This window comes from Eleginops maclovinus, chromosome 6 (assembly GCF_036324505.1).
Source record: "Eleginops maclovinus isolate JMC-PN-2008 ecotype Puerto Natales chromosome 6, JC_Emac_rtc_rv5, whole genome shotgun sequence".
Classification (NCBI taxonomy): domain Eukaryota; kingdom Metazoa; phylum Chordata; class Actinopteri; order Perciformes; family Eleginopidae; genus Eleginops; species Eleginops maclovinus.
In genome coordinates, this window is record NC_086354.1 from 15,628,480 (window position 1) to 15,647,589 (window position 19,110).

A 19,110-nucleotide genomic window follows, 5' to 3' on the forward strand; every position below is an offset into this window, starting at 1 on the left:
AACAACTTTATCTTTGTGATATAGAGACATTATAAGGCTGTGCTATTTCAAATTACTGCTCTGTAGACCTAACTTCAAAGAAGCAGGACACTGCATAACCTCCAACAACACTAAAAAAAATAAAGACGCAAGGTCAGGTGCTTGTTTATAACAACAAGAAAAACCAACTGTGGCTGTTATTGCATGTGTCTGTTTGCAGGCTTAGAATGGATCAATAGCCATCAGGTGCATGAGATTCAAGTGATACACCCACCCCCTTGTGAAATCCTCTTAAAGCTTCTGGTAGTTCAAGTAATCTGGCAGAGGCAATGTGTGAGCAAATCTATGTGCGTATGTGTGTGTTTAAGTGTTTGCGTCAAGCCCATGTGTCTTGTCTCCTCCCACAAAGGCTGGCTTCCAAAGTACGTACCTCACTGAAGGTGGTGCAGAGACAGAGACATTAAGATAGATAGAGAGATATAGAGAGAGTTCACTTACTGATAAAGCTTAACACTGCTCTAATTACTACATATAGGCGCTGAAATCAGCTCTGCTTCAAGTTATTTGTGAAAGAAAGATCAATTCAAAATGGAAATCTTTGGAACTTATTATGATTTATCATAACTTGGGCCTTATTTTTACTGTTCTAATAACATTGTGTTGCTGCGGTCAGAAAATACACCATTAAAACATAATCAGTCTGAAGATCACACAGCCAACACTTGCCAAAAGTACAAATTCCCTAAATGTTGGTAAAAATCCAACAAATATGGAAATGTGCACAGGTATGTAGTGTAAGTTTTGGCATTATTGATTTGTTTTTTCTTCCAGATAGTTTTGTCTGACTTTGGAGGATTATTTGAAACCTAAAGGATCTGATTAGTTGTGTTCCTGAGTTTGTAACGATTTCTCTTAGACACCGTATTTCAGCACTTTACTTGGTGAGTGGGAATAGCTTTGGACACAGAGTATGTAGCAAAGCCTATCCAAGGGAAGGGCAATGAGAAAGAGAGAAAGTAAGAGAGATGTGATGGCAGAAATGAGAGAGATAGAAAAGCTAAGACGGCTAGAGAGGCCTATCCTGCTGGTTAAGCGACAAATATGTATACAATAAATATTGAGTGGGTAACACAGGGTCATATAAAGAGTTAGAGATCTAGGAAACAATCTTGAACACAGTCTGATTGGAGACATGACAGATGAGATTCAACAACACGTGAAAAGGCCTGATGTTGAATATGAAATGGATATCGAATTTCAAAGACACACACAGGATTCAACAGGCAGTAAGGGGAGAGCTTCCTCTATAGTATGCCTGTGTAGCTGTCCTTATATAGACTCAAATACTTCTGCAGTGATCAATAACAAGGAGAAAGCGGTTGCTGGCCTTGATCCTAATGAGTGTAGGGTAAGAGAAGATTAGCTTGCACCTGAGTCCCTATTCTCGATCAGGCTACCTAGAAGCATCAGCATAAATCAGGGGAATGTCGCAGATATGGGGAAAGACATCTCTGATAATTTGTTCTTGCATCTTTTGCACTGTTAAGTGTGGGAATATCAGACTTTTGTGGTCCAGAAGACTAAAAATAAAACAACACATAATACATTGTGGGGTGCGTGGTGGGTCGTTCAAAGAGTAATGGGATTAGTGCCTTTGCTACTTTAAAATTATGATGGTTCTCATGGCAAGTGAAGGATTAGACCGTTGGCTTCACAGCCAATTCTTCTAAAAACAAAGAGTTCAGGGAAAGGTTAAGAAGAGGAGACGATGAGAAGCTTAGTACCTGTTGCTAGCACTGTTTGCGTGTGTGTGTATGCGTGCATGTGAGAAAAGCCCCAGCATCCTTTGCAGTGAATTGATATCTGCTATAAATAGAAAAACAGCTAAGCCTTTGTTGTTCTATTTTCCTCTGCAGCCAAATTAAGTACGGTACGCGTATTTTAAAACCCAATCTATATATTCTAACATGTGTTTATGGTTTGTTTATATTTTGTCATACACAGCAAAGATACAAATTATATCCAACACTTAACCTGGACAATACTGTACAAAAATCCCTTTTTTTTCAAACATAGTAAAATAAATGTACTTACCGTACTACTCTTTCCATTTCCTTTTATAAAATGTGTCTACAGCTGTTTTTTAAATCTGTAAGGAATTCTAGTTTTTCATGCCTGATACATAATTACAAACTATGATTTCTTAGGTATGAATGAAACCAAATAACTTTAAATGACCACATCCAATAGGCACACAATTATGTAAAACATCAATAAACATTTAATGTATCAAGCATTAAAAACAGAAATGATGTTAATCTTGTGTTATGTGCAAAATTATGATAGAACAGTCATCACCCAAAAGACATCACCATGACAGCAGTATAATTGACAACTCTACATTTACACAATGTTTTATCCCTTCAATTTTGCCCCTTTTAAAACTCCCTTCGATCATTAGTTTCTCACTTTCAGAAAATAAATAACTGAACACACATTTTGAGACTCGGAACACAGATACTGTACTCCTGAAATGACAGAGTGAGCCATGCCATGCCTAATTGACAACGACAGGCTCTGTGTAGCCCCCCCCCCCCCAAAAAAAAAAATACAGGATGTGTATCTGTGTAATGATCATGACTCTTCACAGTGCCTGACCTGGTTTGCTCTGACACTTCTGCAGGTCTGCATACAGAAAGAAAATAAATGATAGCGGTACACATACAGCTCAAACATCCAGCTGGCCATCAAATACCACTTTCAGCTTTTTTCCAAACACAGAGACTGCATATTAAAACCAAAATATGCCTAAACAAACAGAGATGCCATCACCCGGTCAATCTCTCACCTCATTCAAAGAGACAAAGAGATATTTGTAGAGCTGCCAACCATGATGATGAGTCTATTAACCCCAAGGCTTTTTAGGTCAGACAAGAACCTTTCCACTTCTATTCCATCCCTATCAACTGCATACATGAATGAGCTTCAGGACTTGGGAGCCGAGTTGTCAACTCCCTGAAGATCTTTTTCACAGCAGTTCAAGAAATGACCAAATCAGACGGCTGAGAGTTTTCTTAAGTGCTCCTTTATGTACTTTTTTCTCCAGATGAGAAATGGGACTTGGCCTTACCTCCTCTTGAAGGAGAAGCAGCAGTGATAAACGAGGAAATTAGGAAATCTAATCATGGCAATGAGGATGAGTATGTTCATTAACAGGTGACGGGACTTTGAAACAGATCAAGGGATTTGATTAGGATGCAATTGTTGAGCACAGAAAGCAAGTGGTCAGGCACCACAAAGTAAGAGGAATACAACTTGAGGGGAAATAGTGCAGCACGTGCTTTTTTCACCAATGTGAACTAACTGTGGCGTGTTGATGGTCCTGCAATTCTGTGTGGACTAAAAATGTAATAACGGGAGGGCTGAAACTACAGTGGGCATGAAATTAGCTTGACTCCCCTGAGATACTGAAGATGGATCACATACCTGTGTCTGAGTGTGTATATGTGTGCTACACTTCCTACCACTCAAGCACATAGTCAGTGAAGCTCTCTTGAGATAATCCTTTTACGACTATCATTACATTATCATAACACTGTCTAATGAACATAACCTTCCATGGGTCATTTTAATGACTCCTAGCCCTCCGTCTCTCTCATTTCCACTGGGTGACTTAACCATGTTAGTCCAGTCAGTCAATGAAGATAAATGCTAAAGGAGTTGGATTTTTAGCCTTGATGATACACTTCTGCGCCACCATCTGGAGTGTCTTGGTCTACTGTCACACAGTGTGGTACAGCAGCACAAGGAAAGACCTGAAGGATCTGCAACAGCTGGTAACGACCGCTCAGTGAGTTATGGGACCACAATATCACCTCTGAAGGATATTTACTCTGACCAACTAGAAGAGAAAAACAGTAATATCATATGAGACTAATCCCCACAGTGTATACAAAAAGATAAATCACAATCAAAGTCAGTACAGACGAGGAAACGGCTTATATCCAAGAGCTGTAACCTCGACTGGGTGACTGTACTAAACCCCAAATTGCTCCAAGAACAGCCAGTTAGTGTGTGAATGTTTATCGCTCATGATGAGCACGTGGTATCTTGTATATGTGTGTGTGAATGGTTGAACGGTGGCGGTGTTGTGCTTTGAGTGGACCCTAAAATCACGAAGGTGCTATATAAGTATGTTTTGTTCGGACTCATGTAGTTTTCACCTTTTGGCTTTGTTTTTTTTCTGAAGAAATAATATTGTTATTAATTAAAGAAGAGGAAGTTTATGTTTGGTTAAATTTGGTCACAGCAAGTAGACATACAGTATGTAAGCGATGACTAATTGTCAAAAGTTTGATTGAAGCTGTCAGATTTGGTAACACTGAGCCACATTCTGGAAGAAATCACATTTTTGTACTTATTTAAAATGACAATTCTAAACAACCCTTCCAAAAACAATACTATGAAAACATAAAAAGGTATCGAAATCCATGTAAGAGATCAGCTGGGGCACCAGATGCCTACTGTGTCATGGACTGCTTTTCACTTCAGACTGTTTCCATCCTCAGCAGCATTATGATTGAGGCTGATACTTTGTCCTCGGCCTGCCTCAGCCGTAACAAATCTGGCCTCAGGGTGCTTAAGTCTGCATTTCCTCTCACTCATGCATACCAAGAGAAACATCTAACTGGATACAATAGTGTTGAGTTACTGTATAACCTTGGATAGAAAGCTACATGCTGGCACCTACTGTTCATTTGTGGGACATACACCGTACAGTACAGTCTGCATTTTTTAATGCAGATAATAAAACACAAAAACAGCCAAGGTACATTTAGTGTTTTAATAATAACATTCTCTAATATTGCATTGGAAGTTTTCATCAACATCAAGGAATTGTGCATGATGTTTACAGGCAAGAGTTGTAAAAAAAATCATGTTATCCAATATATGATTGCTTTCATTTTTAGACAATTTCTATCTTAAACATGTATTTTTGGAAAACAGACACTCAAATGTGTATAAATCTATTTTGAATAACCCATGACATGTCACTATTGATGTCATACGAAACATTCAAACAGCATGAGAAGGAGTTTGTGCTGCATCAGGCTAGGATTGAAGAGAGAACATTTCCCTCTCTCTACCCTCTCTGTCCTCGGTCAAAAGCAAACTCTGTACTCTGGAACTGTAATATCGGTTGATTTGCACTTAAGGTTTAAAGCAAGCATTTGGTCAAAGTTGTGTAAACAGTTTTGAAAGGCACAAGATTATGTTACTCTCTGTACATACATCGGTTAAGTAGAGATAAAGGAATATTATCCATTGGCACCAGAAGTAATCCGTTCTGATAAACAGCAAAATAGGACAATTCCTCACCAGCATCTAATAAACAACATCATATAAGAATAGTAATACCCTCTAATATCTGAGGATAAGATATCCAATGCAAATAACTACATACATAGTGCATTCCCTATTGTATACCAAGCTGCATAGCTCCTGCCTAAGTCAAGGCAGCAAGTATGTAAAACTTACAAAATCCTATTTCCAGTTTATCGAACTATACAGTATATTCAAGTATTAAGAGATCCATCTCGAAGTTTTAACAAGTTAAATTCTAAGCTTAACCCTCCAGCTATCAAGCATAAACAGCTGAACTTATTTTAAGGCAAACATTTGTAATAATATAATGCTGTGCACCACCCACCAAGTCTTTGATGCATTAGCATGTAGAAGAAGCCGCTGCTGTTTGTAAAGCCATTATTTTTACAAACTTAAATAACCTCTGACTCATGTTGCGCCAAAGCTTGGGGAAGTGTTGTTCCACATGGACCCTGGAAGTGGTACCTGAGCCACATCACACATAGAAAAACAAGGTCAGAATTTTAGGTTAAAAGGGTAAAGGATTATGGATTCTGGATATAGCCTGTTCTTACACTAGATGGCCCTAAATATCACTTTTAACTTACTAAACAACAACTTTTTTAAACATAGGTATTTTAGAAAATTCAGTTTTGTGACTGGCTTACGTGAAGTACTCAGTTTTGGGAGTTGTTTTGGTGTTAAATTCTGCCACTGGGACGTCCCTTGATGCAATCTGGGGACCAAACATGGCTGCTGGGTAAACAATCGAAGATGTGCCAACCTACAGGTTAACAAAAGGGAGCAAAAACACCAGTATCAGCTTGAAATCTACTGAACAGCATTGTAATAAAAGGAACAGTCTTTACAAAATGTTGACAGAATATTGTTTGAAGTACTAATATTACACAGGAGGAAGATATTACATGCAAGTAAGGATGACTCACCACCAGACAGAGATCACAGGTTTCCATCTGTTCTTCCACCTTGGTCAGGATATGAGAGTCCAGGGTCTCTCCGAAAAACACCACGTTTGGTCTCAGAAGACCGTGACAGTCTCTTTCGCCACACCTTGATACAGCAGCACCAAACAGTCTTTAGACAATTAATTGTTTTATTCCGCCAAAGTGTTAATCCACACAGACTTCACTAATTCCACTGATTGTATAGCCATACATGCAACATGCTTGATGGTCAAAATCAATGAAGAACAAAGAAGCAGCGAAGATGATTTTGTTGTCAAATCAAGGTTGCTATTAGTTGTGTGTCACTCTTTTTATTTCCTTTTGTTTAGCAACCTTTGCTAGACTATAGTGAAGAAGTAAAGCCAATATTTTCATAGCCCGCTACTGCCCCCATGTGGAAACCCTAACTGCCATATAAATAACATGGGAATTCAGTTGATTCCCAGGTCACCATAATGCATACAACCAAGTCATGAGGGCCAGAGAGGCAGAGAAATATATGTTATGATTGGCACAGTTCACTTGTGGTTTTGTCTAAAATCACTAGGCTCAGAAAAATGATGATTTCCCAGTTAAACTCCTCATAAGAACAATGATCTACTAGTTTGTGTATTATATAACAAAGACAATAGTCATTCAATTAACTGAAGTTGAATCAAATTGAAAAAAAGAGGCAGCTTAATAACATACATGATATTATAACACAAGCCACTGCGACCGGTGGTGAGAAAGAGCTCAGAGCAGGAAGGAACAGCAGGTCCAGCAGAATCTCATAAAAATGTCTGTGCAAGAAAGGTTGCATGTTTTTCCTTTTCAACACAACATTCTTCACCTGCTCTTTATAGGCAAAGTGTTTTCATATAAAACTGGAACACACACAATAAAGAAAAACTCTTATCTTCTGGTATTTGCAAAGAAAAGAAACCTCGAGAGGACATATAGATATGTTTTACTACTGCCATGCAGACTGCACCTAAGATGACGGGCAAACTGTGGTCTTTAGACTGATGAGCCTTTCAAAAAAGGAAAACGCCAGCTGTAGTGTGCATCAGAAAATCAGTTTAAAAAAAAGGCTCAGTTAATCTGACGATAGAGTTGTTAATATGAAGTGACAGTAATCCCACCTTGGTAGTTTATCCACAGGAATCTGGGCATCAGCAACATCTGGGTCAGGTGCGCTGTACATTAATAGAACAAACACAGTGGGGTAATTGATACATGTAGGTCAAACTGAAGAGGTCAGTGTGTGTTTACTCAAGAGGGGCTGTCTTTTACCCTTTGTCCTTTAGGGCAGCACATATGGGGCTCCGCTTGTTGATGGTCACATGTCCACAACTCACACAGCGCGTCTCCAATAAACTGCCTGCAGTTTCACATAAAAAGAAACACAGCTGTTTTTCATTTGGTCCCACCACAGAAATAGAAAACATCTCCTCCTCCACAGAATTTATTGACAGTAATAGTTTTGTTTTCCTGACTCAAACACAGCTAATCAAAGCAAGATTTGAGCAAAGAAATCAAGTTTTAGTGCTGTTTTTGTAATAAATCAACCCGAGAACTGTGTGAAAACAAACAATTTTGAAGTTTGAAACAAGAGAATCAGCACTTTTTTTCATCAAAAGACACTTTTTGGAGTTGGTGTACTGACATTAAATACTGACTAACCTTTTTGGCGCATGCGATGTTTGTTTGAAGACCAACTATGAATCATAAATGTTTCCCTAACACAGTTTTTCTCAAGGTGGTAACACATTTAAAGCATTGAAATAAAGATTTAAAAGATTAAGGCTTTATTGTACTGTGCACAGTAGCGTGTAGATATGGCAATGAAAAACTTAAGTCCCAAGCTCCTCCAACAATGCAACATGAATATATATAACACGGCAGCCATCATCACCGGCAAATATTTTATACTTTAGTTTGATTTTAGGAAAGATCCCAACTACAAAATGAGTATTCAGTGCTACAGAAAACCACAGAATCAAGTCAACATCAGGTCTTGGTCAGGTCTTTAGTGTAATTCATGGTAGCTTGCAGTTCTGGCCAAACTCACCATGAATTTTGAGCACATGTTTGGACCCGGCCTGTCGGTGCAAGTCGTCTGTGCACTGGGTGATGACAACCACAGAGCGCCCCTGCTTCTTCAGCCGGGCCTCACACTCGGCTATAGCCAGATGGGCAGCACTGGGTTTCTTGTTCAAAGCCAGCTCTCTTCTGTAATGGTAAAACTCCCAGACCCGGGACGGTGTTCGAGAGAAGGCCTCTGGGGTCGCCAGGTCCTGTGCATACGTAAAAAGAAGCATGTTTTAATTCAAAACTCAAATGCTAAGAAGGTCAAACATGTTATCTTCAGAGGCAAGAATTACACAGATAATGAAAATCAGAGATTAGGTTTAACACCTTGATTTAAAGGGGAGAATATACTTTTTTATAAAAGATTATTTTTGGTTCTTTTCTAAAGGTAAATAAATATACGTGCAGTCCACGACATGTATCCAGATTATGCAACAAACACCATTTCTCTTGGCTGTTGCTTCTGAGATAAATCCAATGAACTTTGAAGATGTATTATGTAACCATTAGAAACACCCACTCAACGGCAACAACTGTGAACCGCAGCTGGAAATCAGACTATCTCAAAAGTTTGACCTACATAAAAAGACAAAAATAAAAGAAGTGTGTTTTGCTTTTTAGAAAATTACCTGAGATTGCCACTTCCTCCACTTTTCATTTTCTCCCCTGAAGGTTGGTACTCCACTCTCTGCACTCACACCTGCCCCTGTGATGATTGCTATGTGCTTGGCTTTGGAAAAAACCTTGCGGAATTCAGACATGTCTGGGAAAATAAAAAGAAGAGCAAGATATAGTCACTTGCTGTCTATGTGTCTTGATACATATTTATTTTATCTAACTTATAGGAGTTGGCCAAAGTATGATGACTGCTTATATTATAATATTATAGACATACAGCTCTTGAAAAAAATATACCACTGCAGCATTATTAAGTTTCTTACTTAGATAAGTGTTTGAGTAAAAAAAAAAAATTGTATTTGTATTCTATAAACCACTGGCAACATTTTTCAGTGTTGCAATTCAACAGACACTGGGATGGAATGGCTGCCATACATGTAGAGATTGAAATTCAAGAAAAATCTGGAGTGGTCTCAATTTTTTCCAGAGCTGTATATTGTAGTGTTGTTTGTGTCCCTCTGCAAATGTACAATGTGTCTGCACCATACTGCAAAATGTTACTATAAACATTGAATTTAAACATTCTTCTGAAAAAAGTTCTTATGCACAGCTCTTGTCAGGAAGGATGACCTGATTGGCTGACAACTAATGTTAAAGGAAGGGCAAATATTCACCTGACACAGCAGCAACAAATCACAATAGCTAATTTGACCTAACTGAACTTTCATTTACCCGAGTTGGTTCTTGCTGTGTCCATCAAAGGTCCTTTCCGCACATTTGTGGAGCACATCCGAAGACCAAGGGCAATCGCGGCGCGATTCTGGAGTAGCATTGTCCCTATTGTCAAAGACAAAATGAACACATGAAAAACAACACAAAGTCAAGGTGTTTCATTTAATTTCGTCATGCAGATGTTCTGTTTATATTTCCTGCATTATGACTTTTCATTACTGAATACAGGAAGAAATATGTAACTTAAATCTTCATTAAACATTATTTTGAGCAGCCAAGCTTTGTTCAAACCAACAGAACTTCACTTAACATCTTAACAGGCATCCCAAAGTTTCCAAGATACCAAATATGTAACTTAAAGCATACCAAATGAATGCAAAATGGATCTAATATATCAGCATTCGCTGTAATAGTTCAGCCATACGGCTAATAGCCGCAATGAAGGGTAGAAAAAAGCAAGTTTTAGTTGTGATGCTGAAATAACGTATGGAAAAGGTTTGCTATATGTTATGCCATGTCAAAGTGTTATCTTTAAAAGTGTGTTAATTTGGGAAATGCAGAACAAGTGAGCGTATATATGTGCAACTGCCTCACTTTAAATAACATAGAAAAACATAACTACAAAAAGATAAAAGATATGGCTGCAGGTATGGCTGCATTCTTGTGATTGTGCAAGTCAGAACAATGACGCTATTGACTTGTACCATGCACACCTGCTTATTGTTAAGGATAATACTAAATATGCATACAAAAACAGTTAAAAACGAACAGGTTGGAAGTAAAAGTAAGAGACAGGTTAAGGTAAACGGCCTGCTTCGACAAAAGATACAAACACACCATTGGGCGCACCCTACAAGCCTGTACATACTTCGATTCAAATGTGTCGAAACAGGTTTTACAAGTGGCCCAAGCTCATGTATAAAAGACTACAGTGCACCACAACTCAAAGAACTGTGCACAATCTGTACATTTCCATAGTTACAGCTACACTCTGTTTTAGTTTCTTTGCCATTTTTAAACGGACTTTAACTTACTCTAAACCTGTTTTCTCCCAGCCTCTTTAACTTTCACATGCTGGCAGTACGCATGAAGTTTGTGGACGTTGGATGACATGTTGCACAGTCTTTCACAAATGAACTACTTTAACAAAACGTCGTGTTTTAGTTTGGGATTAAATCATGTCTCGCAATTCGTCATAAAAACAGGAACTAACGTGCGCATATAAACGTGTGTATTTACAACAGACTGCATGGTATAATGGGGTAGCATTTACTAAGCGGAAAAAGCGCCGATAGAGATACTTTAATCTACTTACCTCGCTAAATTATATTTCCACTTTTCGGAGCAAAACGTCAAGCCGAGTTTGCTTGTTTACCTCTACTGCAAGTATCATGAGAGGCCGTAAACATACCAAACTGTCGTAAATCCTACTCCGAAAAAAATCACTTTTTTCACTGACAAAAATGTTTAGTTGAGGAGAGCCATCTGGTGGTGGACTTTCGTAAGTGTGATTCATTCAGGATGATTCATTCATCCCCAAAATAAAAAAAAGAGCAGCAATTTATGCTTCACCATAGAAGTCCTATTATGTTTGCAGACTGGCTTACCGCAAATATTTCGCATGATTAGGCAATTCTGTACCTAATCATGGTAAAGCCACAACATAAATACATTCTGTAGGCCTATGTCTGAGAGAGTAGCTAGGCCTTTAGCAAATGATGTTGTGTTCATTGATGCCACGACAAAATCAATGCATTTGACCTAAATCATCATAATAATGACACAAACATACCCCTCCCAAAAATACATGTGTGTTTTTTCCCTCACGCCGTATCAATCCCACCAACGCCCCCTCTCTTGCTCGCTCTCTCTCTCTCTCTCTCTCTCTCTCTCTCTCTCTCTCTCTCTCTCTCTCTCTCTCTCTCTCTCTCTCTCTCGGTGTTTGTGGACTCCCTCTTCCCCATCACTAGCTACCTCTCAGTGGGCCGTGGTTCTGCCTCTGCCCCAGTCGGCCGGCAGTTATCCCTGGACACTGGTTCAAATTGATGGCGACCACTCCAGACAGCAGCACAGACCGCAGACCGATAAGGAGACTCCGCTCCAAGAGCGATACCCCATATCTGGTTGAAGCCCGACTCTCCTTCAACCTGCGGACAGGTAGGCGCACATCCATCCGCCCTGTGCCTAAAATCTGTTAGTCAGATGTTTTACGACCAGATGTCTTTATGTGGGTGGATTGGGAAGGATTATCGCATTAAATACACTTCAAGCGAACGACAATTTACAGCATTTTCCCTACAGGCTATAGGCTAATCTTGTAAACTGGTGTAGTTTCCCTGTGATATGTAGCCTATCACTCCATAATGTATTAATGGAGAGCTCCAAATATGATTGTAAAGAAGGAAGGGATGTGACTGAAATGTTATGCAACTTTGTTGACTAACGCTAGTGACGTGTGTGTCTCCGAAAACATTGAGGGGTTCTGGATGTTAAGCAGCAATGTTATAGCTGTAGAAAGCGTTCATATGAGAATTCGTCAGCGCTTGGTAATTTCTACAACTGTAATTCAACGCAGTTACATAATAAAAAAAAGCTTCAACGCGACCTATAGTAGCTCAAGCTTTGGCTGTGATGCACACAATCTGATGGCATATCCGTTTCTTTCACCACATCATTATAAATAGTTGAAATAGATCCCGCAATGATGCTCTTGGTGAATAGTGTTCTGTCAGCATCACCCTTTACAAAGCGTGTTGCATCCCCTGTTACCATGGTGACTTGGCATTTTATGCTGACTGAGTCAACAGGATTCACATATTTGCACTACAGTGTTATTAAGATGTACATCCGGCATCCAGCTGTCTGCTTTAGAGATCTCATGGTGTTGGTCATTTAATGATCTGTAAAATGGCTGTAGCAGTCACAAACAAAAAATAGCTTATCTCTTATTAGTCCTATCTGTCACCTAAAGCTAAATATTTAAATTGATTGTTTTGCCCAACCAACAGTTCCAGAGGATATTGGATTTAAAAAGGTATAGCATGAGATCCGAACATTTTTCAATACTCAAATAATATTTTCAGCACTTAGCAGGGTTTGTGTTATTTCAAGTGAGGACAGGAGTCTCAAATGTAGTTTAGGGGATTGTAATCACCAATTTAGTTACAAGTGACTGCACCTTTGTCCAGTGCATTTGCTCAGGGCCCAACAATGTAGCCGCTGTTTTCACAGCCCCCAGGTGTGCAGCGTGATCCCAGGAGCTTCTGGAAAAAGAGTGTTGATTTGTGTTTTCCTGGTTGAATGAATGTTGAATTAAAAAAAAGCCCTCCAGCATGTTTATCTCTGATAAGTCTCTGTAGTGCTTTGCTGCCAGTGTGTGTTTGGTCTGTGGAAACATGTTTCTTGTCAATGGCAGGACACTGTTATGTGTCTCTATGCTCTTTCTTTATTTGAATACTCTACATTGAGCTTAAAAAGCATGCATGAGGATGGCACGGGGGCGATTTGTACAAAAGTGCTGTTGACTCACTTCCACCTGAAGAAGAGGAGAAGGCTTTGGCTTGCTTATTGCCAAGGAAACCAAAATACTTGTAGTTGTTGGCCCAGGTGCTTGATAATGATAAAGGATCAGGGCTGCCAAGCGTGTGAAACAAGAACTGAGTTATTATCTCTGTGTAATTCTGGACAATGCATTTGCTATGATTTTCTCTTAATGTTTAAAGGGTCGTTTTAATGGTTAAGCCTGATATTCCACAGTATGTCTGCATCCAGTTTTCATCAGTCAATTCATCAAAAGCAAACATTGCACTTTTAGTATCTAACACAGTCAAACAATATCAAGACACTGCCAATATCTGCCAGCTTTAATGAGAGTTATCCAATTTGGTTTTTGATGTGTGGTGAGTTTGTCTTTGCGCTGATTTGGAGATGAGTTGAAGGTTCAAAGCCAACTCTGCTGTTCAGTGTATAAGCAGCTGATATGTTGCTTTATTTCTTGATGCAGAAACCCAGCTCAGTAAGCCAATACATGGATCATATTTCTATGAGGGTTCAGTTTCACTGTGAGTTTGACTTTAGCAGACAAAAGGCCACATCTTACAAATGACAGATACTCTCTGGGTTTCTAATGGTATCAGTGAGCATGCATGAAACATTGCTTTATTGCATTGATCTGCTTAGTGTCTGCACTAATTCAATTTGCCTCATGGTTAAATGAACCTGCACAGTCACAAATATATAATAACAATATAGTGGCATCATTAACTGTGCAGATATTAAAGATTGTGTCAACTGTCATAAACATGAGGGTGTTGATGGATGCTTGACCTACTTCACAGGTTTGATTTCAGTCATCACGGCCAGTTATAAAACACACACACAAGCACACTCGTCATCTGGAATAAAAGCTGAGAAAATACAGTTTTTTAACCTACAGGTTGAACAACTATATCCTCATGGTTTACCAAGGGATCTTGTCTATGGATTTATTGCCAAAAGGCACAACGTGTGTCAACGTGCATGAGTTTGTGAGCACCTAGCGTGCGTGCATATTGGTCCCTTGTTAGTATGATGTGCACACGCTGCCTGCTGACACAGCATCCGTCTAAGTGAAAGAGGTTGTCTGCTTGTTGTTATTTCCCCATCATTCAACAGCTCAACTACAGCCCCATCTGCTTTCTCTTGGCACACTTATGCTTCACATAAGAAACTCTCAGAATTTAAGAAGGTTGCTCTTTAGGTTTTCACATTCTCATGCCAAAGAGACCGACAATATTTGGGTTTTCTAACCTTTGATCACACAATCAACATACCCTTTCTGTCTCTGTATTTACAGACATGCAGTTTTTGTCGGATATCTTCATGTAAGAATAGATCTGACTGACTGACTGACTGACTGACTGACTGACTGACTGACTGACTGACTGACTGACTGACTGACTGTCTGGTACGATTACAGTTGTGTTTGACACTACAGTTATGTTGCGAATGATCAACCCTTGTGCTTTATGTTGTGATTTTAACAGGAATAATACATGGCAGACATTTTGCTTATTTAATTTTGCTACAAATAAATACATGACGTTTTTGTAGAATTTACCATGTCAGAATTTGGGGCACAGCTCACAATGTTTAACAATCATAAAGCATATAATAATCTGGAATACCACTAATACATTTTAAGATTCTTTTTTTTTTTTTTTTCTATGGCTCTTGCAGCCAAAACACTGGTCAACCTGTGCTCAGTGTCTTCCACAAAATGGTATGACATATGGATCATTAATCAGAGCACACCTACTGTACAGATGTTAATTGTGATGAACTGCTGGATACAGTGTGAAGCATGGAGACATGGGGACCCTGAAGGCTTGAGCTACCGCCATTATACCAGGCCTGAATGAAAATAGACAAAAAGCTGAAGCCAAGACCTTTCTGCATTGCAGTTGTTAGAAGATAGCTCATATAGCAAACATGCTGTATTAACTTAAAACATAGATGCAAATGTAGATGCAAGGACATGTAAATATAATAGCTCACAAACATAAAGCGTGTATCTTCAGTCTCACAATTTAAAGTTAAAACCCTGCTTTGTGTAGCAACCACATTAGGCAAAAAAAAAAAGCTAAACTCTACTCATTCACCACCCACCACTCCCTGCCTCTCTCTCTCTGCTGCTCTGTGTTGTACAGTAAGCACTGCTGTCCAAAAGAGTACAATCAATACATACCAGATGCATGGTGGGACGGGACAAATTTCTGCTGCAGAGCTCTGTGCGCCTGCAGGGTTTAGCAGAGGATTTACAGTACAGTATGTCAAAGACACAGTTTAAACAGGCAGTACCTATAGCCTCTATATTAGAAATATGTGTTATCTGTTCATTATTTTACAATATATTTGCATGCATACCATCACGTGAAAGAAGGTTTATTCAGATGATGCACTTTTTTGTTGGAATTGAAAAGGCAGCTAAAGGTGACTGCAAAGTCAAGAATGAGCCGGATTTGCAATCACAAATACAAGCTGTCAGTTCTCTTTCAAAGAGAAAGAACATTTCTGATTAAATAGCTGGGCTAGAGCCAGTGGGAAGGCTGATGAATTTGTAATGTTTTTAGCTGTTTGTAGCAACACTTGAGGCTATTAGCAAAAGTGTTGCACAAAGCGGTGATAATTAGTGGCAAGAGATTTACTGCATATCAGTTCTGTTAGTGCTGCTTCCAATCTCTCTCTCTCTCTCTCTCTCTCTCTCTCTCTCTCTCTCTCTCTCTCTCTCTCTCTCTCTCTCTCTATGTTTTCTCCTCCCCATCTTTTTCTCGCAAGCAGGAATACACACAAACAGCACATGGCTGACATTTCAGACCAACCTATGGTATACTAAAGGCCCTGCATCCCAAAAAACAAGCAAGCATCCATCTTCCCTTCTTGGTTGTACACAGGCCTTCTTGTGAAGCATCCCAGGTCTGAATAAAACATGAGTGGGAAAATCAGGGCAAAAATAGCTATGTTATAACCAGGATACTTACTGGATGCTTGTGCTGCATAAGTTCAATCAACCATCAATATCGCCTGGCCAGAAATCTGCCAACCTCTGCAGCTCAATGTTTTAAAGTAGACGACAGGCAGGTGTCTTCTAACAGCTTGCAGAAAGCTTCACCCTCAGAATCTCTCGCTCTGTCCCTCTCTCTCTGCTTTCCTTTCATCTCTGTCTCTTTCTCTCGCCTTTTCCTACACTTGGAAGTGTGCAAAAGGCTCCTGGCTGTGATATGCTTTCCACAAGCCAGCTGAAAAATTACTCCTCTTTCAAAAGCCTCCCAAGCTGAAGAAAGCATGATGATGTGCTTATGGGTCATATTTATAGTAAGAGTGGTGGCAGATCAGGCAGAGAGGGGCAAAGATACCACTGCAATCTGAAAGGCAGCCTCGCCAAAAACCAATTACACTGGAGGAGAGCACTCCGCCTGAACCCCTATAACTCTCTTATGCTGGTTTTCAGAATTTAAAGCAACATGCAATGCAATCTGTTTTAGACAAAGAAATAAAGGAGGTTGCTCCTATTTTGCAGTATGTTGTCAGAGATGGGTAGGTCAGATCCCTTCTCAGCAAGATCATGTCAGGCAGGGGCTGTGATGGGCATCCATTATTTGGATATGATGTATGTCTGGAGGATGGCATTTGTTGCTGGCGTCACCATGCAGCTCCCAGAGTGCACCAGCTCTTTAGGACATTTCTGCTGAGTAAGAGACTTTACAGAGTCAGAATCCCTTCAACACAGCTGCAAACCTGGGACTCAATTCAATCAAAGCTGCATTGCACCACTCAGCAGTCCCTTAAAATTGTATCCTATTCTAATGATCAGTCAGGAAGAAGAAAAAAAGAAAACATCTTGGCTCTTGCACTTCCCAAACTCATTAATTAAATGAGGTTGGGAGAAAATAACTTTTTTATACCATATTTGATGACACTATACAATACTCAAACCATGTTAACTGTCGAATGTTCTGTCAATTAAAAAAACTAATGCAAATGCCATTTTATATCTTATAATAAAAACATATTTTTAGATATTTCCGTGTTTGATATCAAGATGTCAAACCAACAGTCCCATTCACTTGTTGCTATAGTCAATAAGGAGTAGATGATTATGTTTTATAGTAAAAACCTTTTTTTCAGGTGGAGCTCTTTAAAGGAATCAGAGGTGTTTGCCTCGACATGGAACATTTTGGTTATTTATTCCCAGAATTGTCAGACAGTTATTCTGTCTGAAAGGAATCATTTTGTTTATGACTGGGATCTGAAGAGGCATAATTATTATACACAATTGAACCAAGGGGACATTTTGCCCCCATCATTTATTTAGCATATCTTACAATGCAGAATTTCTGTTGTAGTCACATCACATAATAACTGCAGTGATACAATGTTTACTCTTAATACTTAAAGCCTTATGTGTACATTTTAAACACAAATGTATGGTAGAATCAAAAAGCACACTGTGAATAAAAAGCACAACATGAAATGCTGCAATGCATGTTAAAAATGTCTGGGAAATAGTCATATTAATATTACTATGGCCAAAACTTGGTTTTAATTTGTTGTATTAGTTGCAGTAGAATGTTGACAGGAAATAAGTGATATTTGGGGAATGACATGCACTAAGGTCCCTTGATGCATACAATTTACTTGTATAATGTCTTAGAGATCATAGAGATCTTACTTAAAAAGCTTAATATTGTGGGGTTTTTTTTATAATCCAATAGATTTTAGTCTGTATTCGGGTAGTTGGTATCAAGAATTAAATCAATCTGATCAAGAGACATTGTTGTATCAAAACTAGAAGATTTAAAAGGACTCCCATACCGGATGGATTATTTTATAATGTTCAATGGGGAATTATTCTATAGTAGCACCTGCAACTGGACCCTGCTAATTAATAACTGCGAAAACCCTTTGATGTGACATGTTTTATACTGCTAAGCAACCTGTTCTTGAGCCCGACAGATATTAGTCTTAACTTTAGAAAGCATAAGAGGACATAGGGGACCTAAGCTCTTAAGATGAAAGTCCACTCCATACTGTGGTGTTCATCAGGAATAGGACACAGTTGTTTCAGTCTGAGAAAAATCTCAGTGTCTCTGCAGACAGCCAATGTCCCTGAGGAGTGGTGCAGTCTGCCTACCAGTGCGTTGCAGAGCACACTGGAGATTGCTTTTATTTTGTGAGAATTCTTCTGTTTCCATTTTCACTTGCTTGCTTGCTTGTCTAGTGAGATTTTGTGAACATATATAACCGAACCTTATTAAACCAAAATGTGCTCAGCACATCCTGTCCAAAGCCCTTTGAAAAGACTGGGAATAGAAACGTATTCAGTGTTCCCTTTTCCCCTTAATGCATTTTATTTCATTAAACAGAATTAACACAAAATTCTTTGCAACACTACTGTGCCATTCTTAGACATGTTCCTTCCCCGCCTAAAAAAGGATGCTGTCTGTCACCTTAACTGCAACACTGCTTCTTAATTAGCAGAAAGAGTGGAAAAATAGACAAAGTGGAAAATCCCAAACTGAGGGTTTGTCTGTGCTCTGCAGACATAACTAGATGAAACCTGGGAGACAAACATTGATGTGTTATGAAAGACTTAGCATTAGTTGCATATTTATCCTCTCAACTAAAAAGATTACAGTCATACATAATAACCATCAAAACAAAGTGTTCTGTAGTCCGAATATCATTTTCAATTTGACCGTTGTGCATGTTTTCATCCAAAATGTGTTGGGATGTAGACTGTGAAAGATTTAATGATCTTATTGATACTGCAACTAAAATATAGTTTGACTTTAGCTGAGGAATAGAAGTCAGTCCCTGAAGCACCACTGCTCTCTGGTGG

At 39.0% G+C, this 19,110-nt stretch overlaps 2 protein-coding genes across 2 annotated transcripts in view; one reads left to right on the top strand and one right to left on the bottom strand.

The window, feature by feature from the left end:
* Positions 1 to 4,808: 4,808 nt before the first annotated feature.
* LOC134866558 (NAD-dependent protein deacylase sirtuin-5, mitochondrial-like) lies at positions 4,809 to 11,183 on the bottom strand. Its single transcript, XM_063886773.1, has 9 exons — positions 11,047 to 11,183; positions 9,732 to 9,836; positions 9,011 to 9,144; positions 8,362 to 8,587; positions 7,584 to 7,671; positions 7,433 to 7,486; positions 6,291 to 6,414; positions 6,012 to 6,127; positions 4,809 to 5,829 (listed from the first exon to the last, which is right to left on the bottom strand). The coding sequence occupies exons 2-9, from the start codon at positions 9,829 to 9,831 to the stop codon at positions 5,757 to 5,759; spliced, it is 915 nt and encodes a 304-aa protein (XP_063742843.1). The 5' UTR covers positions 9,832 to 9,836; positions 11,047 to 11,183; the 3' UTR covers positions 4,809 to 5,756.
* Positions 11,184 to 11,684: 501 nt separating this feature from the next.
* LOC134865408 (phosphatase and actin regulator 1-like) overlaps positions 11,685 to 19,110 on the top strand; it is a 38,885-nt gene continuing 31,459 nt past the window's right edge. Inside the window, exon 1 of the mRNA XM_063884899.1 lies at positions 11,685 to 11,888. Coding sequence (XP_063740969.1) covers positions 11,777 to 11,888 — 112 coding nt within the window. The 5' untranslated portion in view covers positions 11,685 to 11,776. The remainder of the gene's footprint in view (positions 11,889 to 19,110) is intronic.

Coding starts and splice junctions, on each gene's coding strand:
- LOC134866558 (XM_063886773.1), bottom strand. CDS start 9,831: ATGCTACTCCAGAATCGCGCCGCGATTGCCCTTGGTCTTCGGATGTGC. Junction 9,145..9,731: donor CACAGCAAGAACCAACTCGG/GTAAATGAAAGT, acceptor TTATTTTCCCAG/ACATGTCTGAATTCCGCAAG. Junction 8,588..9,010: donor GGAGGAAGTGGCAATCTCAG/GTAATTTTCTAA, acceptor ACGTATGCACAG/GACCTGGCGACCCCAGAGGC.